The 14,399-nt window shown below is 36.9% G+C and overlaps 1 protein-coding gene across 2 annotated transcripts; it reads left to right on the top strand.

Moving 5' to 3' along the window:
- The first annotated feature begins 6,071 nt into the window (after positions 1-6,071).
- Positions 6,072-13,813, top strand: LOC109080434 (cytochrome P450 27C1-like). Of its 2 annotated transcripts, XM_019095501.2 has the most exons (10): positions 6,072-6,778; positions 8,113-8,163; positions 8,279-8,469; positions 8,913-9,112; positions 9,836-10,045; positions 10,154-10,317; positions 11,759-11,922; positions 12,092-12,170; positions 12,396-12,599; positions 12,755-13,813. In XM_019095501.2, exons 1-10 carry the CDS (start codon positions 6,485-6,487, stop codon positions 12,869-12,871), a joined length of 1,674 nt encoding a protein of 557 aa, XP_018951046.1. In that variant the 5' UTR covers positions 6,072-6,484; the 3' UTR covers positions 12,872-13,813. The 2 variants fall into 2 exon arrangements, with proteins under 2 accessions (XP_018951046.1, XP_018951047.1); XM_019095502.2 differs by lacking the exon at positions 8,113-8,163 and having other exon boundaries at positions 6,074-6,778.
- The last annotated feature ends 586 nt before the right edge of the window (positions 13,814-14,399 follow it).

Below are 14,399 nucleotides of genomic sequence, written 5' to 3'. Positions count from 1 at the left end.
ATTTTAAGCGACTTCCAGCTCATTCAAAAACTTTTATCTGGGAATTAAAACCTATTGTTTTGGTGTTTTTACCACCAGTTGAGGTACAGGAACATACAGATGATCCGTTTTAAATTGATGCTCTTGATTCATCACTTCACATACAGTTTTGCACATTACATGCTCCTGCCAGTAGATGTTTCAGGTGCATTTCCTGTGGTTTCCCCTCAGAACAAACTAGTTATTTGTTCAGCAACTACCTCAACACATTGATTCAGTAACTAATGTTGTACAGACTCACGTAGTTGATATGACAGGTATTGGCATGTATTAACTGAGACTACATTAAATATTTGTACATTAAATAATTAAGATGGGGTCATTAACTATTAACACGTTATGGAGGCTTTTGTCTTTTATTCAGGTGTGCAAAGCTTGTTGCATTATAGGCCTACCCCAAAAAACCCTGAGGCTGTAATTGCTGCCAAAGGTGCTTCGACGAAGTACAAAGTTAATACTCTGAATACTTTTGTCAGTGTGCCATTTCAGTTTTTTCTCTTTAATCAGTTTTTAAAAATACCACATCTTTTTTTTTTTTTTTTTGTTATGGGGTATGGAGTGTGTATTGATGTGAAAAAAGCATTTTGGCACTGGCTGCAGGATAACAAACTATGACAAAAATGTATATATACATTTTATACATGCACTATATATGCCATTTTGTATGGGTTTAACAATTCACAATAACAATAAAAAACCTAGTGTACACATTACCCTCGGACTCAATGTGAAGTTCTTAGTTGTTCTGTCACAACTCAAGATTTTTGACATACCTAAGGTGGATGGAACATAAAAGAAATGGTCACAACATCTGTTTGATTAATTTTAAATAAGAAAGAAAATGAATACTTTTATTTATCAAGAATGCACTAAATTGATCCAAAGTGCCAGTAAAGTCATTTAAAATGTTAAAATTTTTAATTAAAAAAAATATATATATATTTTTTTTTACTTTTGTATTTATCAAAGAATCCTGAAAAAATGTATCACACTGTAAAAAAAAAAAAACGTTAAAAAATGGTAAATGACTGGCTGCTACGGCTGCCAAACAAAAACCGTAAAATTAAAGTAAAATATCTTAATTGAAATAAAGTGCAAAACAATAATTTTACTGAAATTTTCATTAAAGATTTTACAGATTTTTTTTTTATTTTTTACTTGTTTCAATTATGATATTTTACTTTAATTTTATGGTTTTTGTTTGGCAGCTGTAGCTGCCAGTCATTTACCGTTTTTTTACGGGGCTTTTTTTTCAGTGCATGGTTTCCACAAAAAATATTAAGAGGCAAAAACCAATAATTATAATGATAATAATAATTAATAATAATGATAAGAAGAAGATTTGAGCACCAAATTAGCATATTAGAATGATTTCTGAAGGAACATGTGACTGACTCTGGGGGTAATGATGCTGAAAATACAGCTTTGCCATCAAAGGAATAAATTAAATAAAAAAAAAAAAAAAAAAACTGTTATTTTAAATAGCAATAATATTTCTCAGTTTAACTGTTTTTACTGTTTTATTTTTTTATCAAATAATAGTTCAGTTCAGCTGCCATGATTGTGTTTGTGTGAACACATATCTTTTATTTGTTGTTGTTTCCTATTAGCTCTTCTGTTGGTCTCATATCTGGGTACAGCCCTTTGTCATTTTGTTTTTAGTTAATTTGCCTTACCAGCTCCATTCATTACCCTTCACTGCCTGTTCTTGTGCCAGCTTGTTGTCCACATGAGTCCTTTCTGCTCTTTGCACGTGCCTAAAAATCAGCTACATGACAATGAATGGAGATAAAAGGATTAGAGGATTGTGAATATTAATATGATTATAGTTAAGTTTTGAGAAGCCTGATGCACCTAGACAAAAACTGATATAAGAACCCAAAGGCAAAACAATCTTTCACAACTCTTTTGGCAAAAGTGAGGCTTTTCTCTTTTAAGCAGCTATATCCGCTTGGCTCGGAGTCATCAGTTTTGATACCAAGAAAGCATGTGAATTCTTTAGAAAGGATAATCAGTGGGCTTTGCTTCTGTGTGTGTGCATGTGATCAGTGTGTGAAGGATAAAGAAAGACTTAAATAAAGGCAGGCAATGGAACACAAAAGCTCTTTTCTGAAACATAAATTGAATCAGTGATTTCGTATTTAATTCTTAAAATGAGAATCTGGCAAAAACACACATCTTCTAAGCTTGTTTGTTTGTTTCTTTTTCAAAAAGAAACAAAAAGAGGGTTTAAATTACAGGTCTTAAGAAAAAGAGGAGAATGATAGTGTGTAGATGCATTTGAGAAGGAACATTCAGGGAAATAATGTGGGAAAGTTACCAAAAGCATCCTATCCAGAGCTGAGGAATGTTCAGACGTGATTTGCATTTGTGTAAAATAGAGGTTCTTACCTCAGGTGCCCCCCAAAACCACACACTTGATTCAAAGTGTCTGATGTGACACACTCAGGAAAAAATCCTGTTACTGGGGCAGAAAGATACAAAAGCTAAAAGGTACAATTTTATACCTTATTTACCCCTAAATGGAACATTAGCACCTAAAGGTACATATTCGTGCTTTAAAAGTTTTCTGAGAGTATGTGTACTCAAAAAAACACATTTGCACTAATGCAGCGACATGACATTTGGCCAAGAGATTACCATTCTACAATGTCCAAATAACAAACACAGGCAGGGATACGAAATCCAAATCTTATTTTTAAAGGGCCAACCACCAGAGGGGGACAAGTCCCCTCAATATTAAGAAACATAGCCAAATTGACCCCCCACTATTATTTTCTGATATCTTTATATCTTAGGCCAATATGTTGTATTAATCTTGTAATATCTGCTGCAGTGCATTACGCACCACTTTGTTTATAGGATGACAAAAAATAAATAAAAAAATAAAAGTTGCATTTTAACAGCACTCGTCAAAGTCAAATTATTGAGATGGCCAGTCAAATCAAAGAAAGCGGGCTTTGTTCACCGAAACCGGGCGTGAATTCAATCGCTTAAGTTTTACTTGCGAAAGAGTACACGTGATAAAATGTAGGATAAACATTTAGCCTAATATTTGACAACTGTTTCTTGATATAAATGTTAAAAGAAATGTTTTTAGATCGAAAACAAAAAGGAAATGGTTTAATATACGGCGGATTAGGCCTAAACAAATGGCAATCTAGAAAATGACAGTGGTTTGTCTATACTCAAAATTAATATTAGGCTAATGAATATTATCTGGTTAGTTAAAATGATTTGAAATTAAATCAGTAAGGACTCAGACTGACTTGTTTGAACCTATTGTAGGCTATGTATTGCTTCTGCCTACCCTGCAAACAAAATTAAATAAATTAAATGAACTAAACTGAACTGGGCCGGGTTTCCCGATTACGATTGATCTTAGAGCTTAAGAGCGTTTTCGAGTCATTTTGCGATCGTTCGATATTGTTTCACGTGCGTTTCCCAAAAATGCACTTAACAAAATCTTACGTAGCCGTGCTTTCAGTCCTTCTTATGAGTCGCTATCCGTTTGTCAAGTGCTGAAATGTCACCTTAGAATGGTTCGTAACTTCGTAATTGTAGTACACGCTCGGTTATTAAAATGTTAGCCTAATGCTCTGTTCCAGACAACTCGGATATAATAACTATAATATAATATAATATAATATAATATAATATAATATAATATATTATATTTTATTATACGTATAATATTATACTTTACATAATAATATATAATATACTTTAATATACAGTCATGGCCAAAAATATCGGCACCCTTGGTATATATGATCAAAGGCCGCTGTGAAAATTAATCTGCGTTGTTAATTCTTTTGATCTTTTATTTTAAAAAACAACGAAAATCTAACCTTTTAATTGGATAATAAGAATTTAAAATTAGGGGAAATATCATTATGAAATAAATGTTTTTCTCTAATACACATTGGCCACAATTAACTGCACCCTTTTATTCAATACTTTTGAAACCTCCATTTGCCAGTTTAACAGCTATAAATGTTCTCCTATAATGCCTGGTGAGGTTAGAGAACACCTGTCAAGTGATCAGAGACCATTCCTGCATCCAGAATCACTTCAGACCCTTTAGATTCCCAGCTCCATGTCGGTGCTTCTTCTCTTCAGTTCACCACACTCATTTTCTATAGGGTTCAGGTCAGAGGACTGGGATGGCCATAGCAGAAGCTTTGTTTTGTGCTCAGTGACCCATTTTTGTGTTGTTTTTGAGGTTTGTGTTTGGGTTATTGTAGGGTTGGAAGATCCAAACATGGCCCATTATAAGATTTCTAACAGAGTCTGTCACTTATTGATTTTTTTTATCTGTTGGTATTTGATAGAATCGATGATGACATGTATCTAAACAAGATGTCCAGGACCTCCAGCAGAAATATAGGCCCACAACATCAAAAATACAGCAGTATATTTCATTGTACACATGGGGTACTTTTTTTATCCCTGTTTTCACCAAACCCATCTTGAGTGTTTGCTGCTAAAAAGCTCATTTTTTAGTTTCATCTGACCATAGAAGCCAGTCCCATTTAAAGTTCCAGTTGTGTCTGATAACTGAATATGCTGGAGTTTGTTTTTGGATGAGCTAGGAGAACCCTCCCAAACAACATGTGGTGATGTAGACTGTTTGACAATTTTTTTTAAGGTTTTCTGACCCCGAGACTCAACTATTTTCTGCAATTCTCCAGCTGTGGTCCTTGTAGAGTCTTAAGCCACTCAAACTTTTCTTCTCACTGTGAATTAGGACGATATAGACACACGTCCTCTTCCAGGCAGTTTCATAACATTTTCTGTTGATTGGAAATTCTTAATTATTGCATAGATGGTGGAAATGGGAATTTTCACTGCTCTAGCTCTTTTCTTAAAGCCAGTTCACTAATTTGTGATGCTCAATATTCTTTAGCTGCACATCAGAAATATATTCTTTGGTTTTTCTCATTGTGATGGATGATTAAGGGCATTTGGGCTTTGTTATCCCTCGTCTTTATATTTTTGTGAAACAGGAAGCCATGGATGTATAATTTCATGTTCATAATCATGCTGGAGTGCTCAAAATTGTCAATATGAATGGGAATATATACTTCAAAGATATTTTACTCATAAGAATTTCTAGGGGTGCCAATAATTGTGTCCAACATGTATTTGACAAAACCATTTATTTCATAATGATATTTCCCCATATTTTAAATTCTTATTATCCAATGAAAGGATAGATTTCAGCCTTCTTTGATCATATTTACCAAGGGTGCCAATATTTTTGCCAAAAATATTGGCACCCTTGGTAAATATGATCAAAGAAGGCTGTGAAAATTCATCTGCATTGTTAATCCTTTTGATCTTTTATTTAAAAAAAATTCCAGAAATCTATCCTTTGTATATATAGACGTTATTTTTGGGTCCAATAAGTTGCTGGTTTTCGTGCAAGTCATTGACAGATTATGCCCCAAATAATAATAATAATGTTTTTGATGTTTATTTTATTATTTATTTGTTATTTCTGGGTCCCCCCCCCACCAGTCTTTGAACTATATTTTTCTATTTTTTCTGCCCTTTTTAATTATTTTTCATTTATAAATTCATTTAAAACAACAACAAACAAAAAAAACGAGTAATAAAATGTACAATAAAGTACAATCAAATCCTTATATTATAATCATATTGCCCTTGAATAAAGTTAAGTTGTAATCGGCCGATTGTCCTGCAGGTGACCGCATAAATCTGTCTTCTTACGATGCACTTAGGGCTTTACGATTACTCCAGAGCACTCGTACATCAACGATGATTTTCAAGTGCTACTTAAATTACGATGCTTTTTAGGAAACAGACCGTAATATTAAGATCAGTCGTACGATCGTTTTTACGAACTTCTTAGGCTTACGAAGCTTTTGGGAAACTCAACCCAGAACTATTCAATATTTGTACACTCTCCCCCAAGCCTAGGGGGAGTACTGGACCGGTTGGTACTGGTAGGAGTAGATCTAGGGAGGAGTTATGATTAGGCAATCAGGTAGCGACTTAAACGAGGGGGGTAATAATTTGGCAGGGGGTCGAAATTAGGCACACCGTCGGTACTTTATTTTTTCCAGTTGCTGACAACTAGACTAAAGTGTCTTGCGGCTAATTCGGGTCAACTCAAGAGCTGCAAGCAACAATGGATTTATGTAATCGCCACTTTATTTTGCAACCAAAGAAAATCCTTCACTTCAGCTTTTCATCTCACACGTCTACTGCCTCGTGGGGGATGCGTGAGGACCTCTGCTCATGCCAGGGCCAAATTCTAGTGTCCAATCCCCTTCGCTGATTCCTAACCTCTCCCGTGGACCTTTAAAAAGCCGCTGCGCACCACTCATCAGTGCGCATTCGCTCCAGTCGGCGAGCACCTTCACATCTACAACACACTCCTGACTTTAACTTGGCAGCAAGTTATACAGTCTTTGAAATGGCTCTTCAAAGCAGCATTCTGCACTTGGCCCGCAAGAGTCTACTCCAGGAGTCATGCAAGCCGTTTTTCTTCCAAACCCTCGGGCTGCACAAATCCGAGGCGAGCAGCTCTCTGGAGATCGCGGCGCACAGTCAGGAGGATCTGAAGGAGGAGAACATGGTGCGCCCCGCCGCTGAGGAGCAGAAGGTGGCGAGAGTGAAGACTCTCCATGAGATGCCCGGACCCAGCACTATCGCGAACCTCACTGAATTCTTCTACCGGGATGGATTCAGCCGCATCCACGAGATCCAGGTGAGTTGACAGCGGACAAACGGTACCACCGTTAAGCGTTAACTTTTGTGTTTGCATTTCAATGTTTCTTCAAGCGCACACGTTCAATGGAAAAGACGGTACTCAATCATATGGTTTCATTGAATACAAAAGTCACATATTTAAGTTTTATATGTGCCCTGTAACCAGTTCACAGTAACTTTATCTCTGTAACTTTTTATGTTACGATCTGGCAGAAAAAAGTGCCAGAAATTACCAGTGTCAGCAATTGCTGTTGCACAAACGATAAATAAACTTCAAAAAAGATCAATCAAGATTTGGCTAAGTAATGTGCAGTGCGGACACGTGAGGTGTTGAATTACTTTTGGAGTTGCATAAACCGGAAGGTACAGTCTCCACCCCATCGCGAGGGACAGTCGCAAAACTTATTTTATCCCAGGCGCAGCATGAAGTATCAAACTCGAAACATATAGCATGCAATACAGTGTCTCTGCCAAACACCTCGAGAATGACAGAGATTTGCGCCACTCAGAAATGATTTACATTGTATATAGGCTACACAGGGCTACCGAATACAAACTGAAAAATTGTAACCTCAAATGTTAACATCTATAAGTTATAACAACTTGTTTTTTTATTGTAGTAAATATTTTTTTTTAATAATATAATTTGTTTTTTTTTATCAAAACAAAATATTATATGGGTTAAATCGGGTGAAATATATATCTTTAAGATAACAATTGCATTTATACTATAGACAATTATTTAATCAATTCTTCCAAGGAGTAAATATGTATAATCAGTTGTAATTAAAGATGAAATTATGTGTATCTTGATTTTCGCTTCCTCTTGAAGTTCCTCTTCATGTCATTCCAATTCAACATCCTGTTGAAGGTGGCCAGTGAAATTCTAATTAATGCATTGAAACAGAGCCAAAAACTGCCCATTACTAATCTAAAATGGCCAGTGATGGCTGGCATTGGATTACATGTGTAAATTAGGTTTCAGTTATGTTGTGCAAAGAAGTCGTTTTAGGACTGTTAAAGATGAAAATGTCTTCTAGGATTTTTTTGGCTGAGGAGACGCAGAGGTGCCTTTGTGGTGTCATAGCATGAATGGTACAAACGACTTGAGAAGGGGGATGAAATTGGGCAAGATCACAGCGAGGGCAGTATTTGCAAATGGGCCATTTATGCTGGGAAATGTCTTCCTATGCATACTGAGCAGTTGACTAACAGTCATGTGGTCTTTGGGGAGACATATATATCGTCAGTCAGGAAATGAGTGGTGTGATATGGGCACATATATTTGATTGTTGTATCACTGATATGTTGTTTCCATTCTTATTTCAATAGAGCACTTACAGTTTGAAGGAAAGCCAACATTACAGCACATACACTACATCAGTAAGCTGATCTAATCAAATGGCTGTAATGTAGATTAGCAAAAACAAGAACAAAACAAATGGTTCAAGTGCCTTTCTGAGATCCACACTGATCAGGTTTACAAATCTTTTTGTAGTTGGAGCATTCTCAGAAGTATGGGAAGATCTTCAAATCTCGATTTGGACCTCAGCTGGTGGTGTCCATCGCTGACAGAGACATGGTGGCACATGTTCTCAGGTCTGAAGGTGTGACTCCCCAGAGAGGCAACATGGAGTCCTGGAAGGAGTACAGAGATATGAGGGGAAGATCTACTGGACTCATCTCGGCGTAAGTACATGCCGATGTGCTTTCTTGAGGGGTGCTGTGGTCTAGTGGTTAAAATCTGCGCAGGTAACTGTTGTAGGTTTGTCACTTCAGATTAAAATGGTATGCTGTTGTTAAATAGTTTGGAGTAAGTACAATTTTTTGATACTTTTATTGATCAAAAGTGGTTATAAACGATTGATTACAGTTCAAATAAATGCTGTTCCTTCATCTAAGAGTCCTAAATAACATCACAGTTTACACAGAAATAGAAAGCAGCACAACTGTTTTCAACACTTATAATAGTGACAATGTTTCTTAAGCAGATTAGAATGATTTCTGAAGGAGTGACTGGAGTAATTGCTTCTGAAAATACAGATTTACATCACAGGAATAAATTATATTTTAAAATGTTCAAATAGAAAACTGTTATTTTAAATTGCTGTTTTTACTGTATTTTTGATCAGCGAGGGTGATGAATGGCTGAAGATGCGCAGTGTTCTTCGCCAGCTGGTTATGCGGCCCAGAGATGTGACTGTTTTCTCCTCTGAAGTCAACGCTGTGGTGGCCGACCTGGTGGAGAGAGTGAAGACACTGCGTAGCCAGCAGGACGACAGACAGTCTGTCCTTAACATTAATGACCTGTTCTTCAAATATGCCATGGAAGGTGAGCCTGAGGGCACAGTGTGCATTTTTGTGGTTAATTGTAGTTGGGTATTAAAGGTGGAGTGGTCTGATATATTAAGTTGTATGCTTTGATCACAGGACAGGATTTGGCCGTCAGCCAATGTGACTCAGAGTTTTCCTTTCATAGTGGTTTAATTTCCTCCACCAATGCTGTGGGGATTTATTTATTTATTTTATTAAAAGAGAAGAATTAGGTAGCATAGTGGTCTTTCTGGAAAGGAATATGAGGGCTTTGTATAAATGAAATCTGACCCAGCTATTTAGGGAGTCTGAGTCTGGGTGTGAATCAGATGTTCCACAGACATTTTTGGGTGGATTTGTTTTTGGAGTTTTTTAATATAGTGTTGTTTTGTCACCTTTTTACATACTTCTATAGCACTTTATACAAAACAGATAATTTTAAAGCTGCTTCACAGTAATAAACAGGAAAATAAAAGTGACTGATGTTCATCAGTGATTAAAGAACTTAAGTTTAGTGTCATTAATCAGCTCAGTTCATTCAGTTCAATATTAATTTGGTTGAATTCAATAACAGTGTCAATGCTGCAAAGATCACCAGTGATGAAACAACTGCAAGTTTAACTATAAAGCAGGCCTATAGAAGACAATAGTGTCAACAATCAGCTCAGTTCAGTTCAGTGAGTCAATATGGTAAACGTGAAGCAATATGACATGAAAAACACAATGTTGAACTCTTTCCTAGGTGTTGCAACCATTTTGTATGAAACCCGCCTGGGCTGCTTGGAAAATGAAATTCCCAAGATGAGTCAGGAGTACATTGCTGCACTGCACCTCATGTTCAGCTCTTTCAAGACCACCATGTACGCAGGGGCCATTCCCAAATGGCTGCGCCCCATCATTCCCAAACCCTGGGAGGAATTCTGCAGCTCATGGGATGGCCTTTTCAAATTCAGTAAGAGCAGAGGGAACTATGGTGTGGGTTCAGTGTCGCTATGAGACAATTGGTCTTTTACAACTACTGCAGTTTCTTGTTAAAAGTTTGTATAAATGTGTGTTTTAGGCCAGATCCACGTGGACAAGAGGCTTTCAGAGATCAAAAAGAAGATGAAGAAAGGCGAAGAGATTAAAGGAGGGTTGCTGACTCACATGCTGGTCACCAGAGAGATGAATCTGGAGGAGATCTATGCGAACATGACAGAAATGCTTCTGGCTGGGGTTGACACGGTAAGAACTGGTCCAAGGGCTGCTGGGAAGGAGATATTGCTTCTAAACTTGTTGTTCATGACTCCTAATTTGGCACAAATTCAGCGGTAACCCAAATGAATCGAGTGATACAAGGTTGCTCATGCCTGGATGAATGAAGTTATGCTGCAATATATTTTCAAGCAGTGAATGCATGTGTGGCGATTTAAGAAGCCAGAACACGTTGTGTATTAAGACAGCTGGAAAAATAGTTGCGTCTAATGGTGATGATAAACAAATCTTCTCATCGGGACAGCATCTCAGGCGCCTCTTTCTCTTCCTGTGAACTCTTTTCAAATGGTCAGATCGTAACGGGTGTCCGAGGTCTCCATGGCGACCTCTGTGTTTACCTGACCTAACGCTGACCTCTCTCCATACGTCTCACCCACATTAAACAAGACCTGCCAAGACTCCTCCATTTCACTGATGTGTCTGCTGGCATCCTTTTCTCTATGATCTTTCCCTCTCTTTTTCTTCCAGCCGTAGGATCACGCCATTGTGAACCAAAGCCTGTCATGTAATCTTTCTCTCTCCGCCTGTCTGTCTCTCTGTCTTGCTTTCCCTTCACCTCTATGAGGCAGGGGGCCTGTTTTGGGTTCTTGCTCCAAAAAGGAATTAGTCACCCAAAAAGAAAAAGGTGAACGTTGTGATCACTGGAGCTGAACGCACATGACAGCAGCAGTTTTAGGCCTAGATTAATCTGAGATCAAAGTAATGATGAATGGAGGGAAGCATGGCAGGTCTTTCATTACAGGATGAAGGAGTGTAGAGAGAGGTCCTAACAAGCGGTAAAGTGAATGATGTTGACTGGACAATCTTTGAAAGGAGGCTGAAAAAGCAGTATTTGGGGGTGGACAGGTTTGGGAGAATCAGTCCATGGGAGTGAGTCAGTGGTTATGTAATGAAACTTCTTATGTATAGCTGTAAAGTATAGTAGAGCAGGGACAGAAGTGATCTTTACCATTAAGGGGCAATATTTAATTTCAAAACCTTTATAAGTGCAATTTTTGTAACTGCATTAAATGTATACAGCATCATTTATGAAGATTTTTTACATTTAATCAATACATTAGACATACTGACACTGTGACTTATTATTGTGATTGCTCAGATGAAATCAGTATTAAAAAAATTCCATCTTTGCACTATCAAAAATGGCACAGAAGCTGCATTTGAAGCTGCTTTTAATTGTACAGTATATACATCTCTAGATGCAGCTCAGAGGCGGTATGAATGCATTTACTCTGCAATAAACAATGTTAAAATAAAGAAATATGAAATGACTATATCATGTAAAATTTCCCCCATATCATGAATTCTGGGGGGATATTTATTAATTTTGCTTGGATTTTGCACAAAGCAGAGGAATTGGTGTAGATGTTACTAATCTCTAATAAGTCTTCACATTTTCTTCTCTCTGCAGACCTCTTTCACACTGTCATGGAGCACATACCTTCTGGCAAGACATCCTATAATACAGCAGGAGATTTTTGAGGAATTAGACCGAGTGCTGGGTGGACGTATCCCAACCGGAGAGGATGTTGCTCATTTGCCCCTTATTAGAGGGCTTGTCAAAGAGACACTCAGGTAAGCTCCGCCCCACCACTCAGAAAATTCCCATTATTTATTGCAAAATTTATTGAGCTTATCACAGAAATACAGTGATAATTCTAAAATTGCACAGTATTAATTGAGATCCGCACAATGCCTAGTGTTGTTGCAATAACACATCCCTCTGTCTCTGTAATGCATATAGGCTTTTCCCTGTTCTTCCTGGAAATGGACGCGTTACACAAGATGATCTGATCATCGGAGGTTACTTCATCCCTAAAGGGGTATACTTGTCTCATAAACACATGTCAAAACCTGCCCCTGCTAATTAGAAGCATTGTTTAATGCTTGTCTTTCCTGCAGTTATAGATTTATAAATTACCTTGACCTGGATATAAGTGTATATATTTTGTCCCTAGAAAAAAACACAGTTGACTTGTATTGTCACAGCATTAATTATGTTAAAAAAATCCCCCCAATATCATGAAAACAATTTCCTGTGTTCACAGACTCAACTTGCTCTGTGTCATTACTCCACCTCTATGGATGAGGAGAACTTCCCCCGTCCCGGAGAGTTCCGCCCAGACCGCTGGATTCGCAAGGATGCCTCTGACCGTGTCGATAACTTCGGCTCCATCCCGTTTGGCTACGGCATCCGCAGCTGCATCGGGAGGAGAATAGCCGAGCTTGAGATGCATCTGGCTCTCACACAGGTGCGTGTTTGGATATGTGTCTCAAAACTCAGCATCAAGCAAAGATCTAAACCATAGTGGTGCTATTATTAAGCAGCTATTATAAAGACATATAACTTGTATGTGGATTCTAATTCCCTTGTCTAATGGTGTATTGATGTTCGTCTCGGTCACAGCTCCTGCAGAAGTTCCACATTGAGGTGTCTCCCCAGACCGCTGATGTGCGTGCTAAGACTCATGGCCTGCTCTGTCCGGGGGCTCCCATCAACCTTAAATTTGTGGACCGAAAGTAATCTGCCATTATACTCTGTGTGAATTTAAACCATAATCCATACTGTGCTTTTGAAGTCCAAAGACTGTTAGCATCGTTGTGTATTATAGTGCCTCTTCCAGCTTTTATCCAGCAAAGAATGTTACTTTTGTTTATGTGTGAAGTGCCTCTAAGATTTTTTTAATAGTTTGCTTGTGTGAATGTTTATAGCCAATCAGAAGACCACATATTTTGAACAGGCACTATTTTATATAGTTGAATCAACGCGAATTACTTTGAGAATTGCGTTTTAAAAATTGTGTTATATTTTTCATTTACAGAATTCATTTACATCATACTAGCAGTGTAATTTTATCTCGCATCAGCCTTAAAAATGAGTGTGAAATATGGTCAAGAAGACCTTGTATGTAGATGTTTTACTATTAAATTAGCTTTAGTGCTAAGCTCATTATTTATTTTACATGGTACACTTATATATAAGCTTAAAGACTTCTAGCTTACGAGCAGAAAATTCCTTAAACAAACACGAGTGAGAAAATCCTATTACAACTACAAAGCTACTTTAGAAGATTGTGCTAAAACCCTGTCCTGTGGACACTAATATTAAGATAAATATTGTGTAAAGAAAACAACACAGCATTGTCCATCTTGATTTCAGTGTGGCTATAATTATCTTATTTCATTAATTATTCAACAATGATTTTGTGGTGATTCCACTAAAACTCTTTAGTGGAAAACATTTTAATGTGAAAAGCAAAACTGTGCCTCCTTTTTTTTTTTTAGTGCACTAGCCTTTTAGGCAACAGATGGTTAATGGGAAATGGTGAAAATGAACTGTTTTTTAGGTAAAAATGAATGTTGTTTCTGAGAGTTGTGAAATTACTCAGTATTGTATTTGGAAGTGTTGGATATGTGGAAATGTGTAAGTTACAGAATTTTGTATGAATAAATTACACTTTGAAGACCTGCTGAGTTATTAATATGTTGTCTGTTTAAACACTATTTAAGAGGAAAAAATAATTATTGTCTTTGTCACACTTACCTGAACTACATGAAAATGAATTAAAAAATTGCCTCTCAGAACTTTTACACACTAAAATGCTGTATGTAACTCAATAAAGACTGACCTTCTAACTGTAATTTAAAAATGCAATTATTTATTAAACTTTGATAGACTGATGAGACATGACTCTTCAGACAAAATAAAAGTAAATGCAAAATAATAATAATAAAATAATACTATATTAAAAATAACAATAATTATATATTTTTTAAAAGTAAATGCATTTATTATCTCTATGAAATCCCTATCTTTATCCACCAGATGGCAGAATGGTTTGACGAACGGGAGAGAGGAGGACAAATAATTACCAAATATTCTAAAAGACTCAATCGTAAATGTCTCATTTGCCATTAGATGAATTATCTAAATTACAAATAGGGTGGTTTTATATATATATATATATATATATGTGTGTGTGTGTGTGTGTGTGTGTGTGTGTGTGTGTGTGTGTGTGTATGTGTGTGTGTGTGCGCGCGTGCGAGTTTAA

This window comes from Cyprinus carpio, chromosome A6, assembly GCF_018340385.1.
Source record: "Cyprinus carpio isolate SPL01 chromosome A6, ASM1834038v1, whole genome shotgun sequence".
Lineage (NCBI taxonomy): Eukaryota > Metazoa > Chordata > Actinopteri > Cypriniformes > Cyprinidae > Cyprinus > Cyprinus carpio.
The sequence above is the reverse complement of the archived record's forward strand: the minus strand, read 5'-3'. Positions and strand labels throughout refer to the sequence as shown.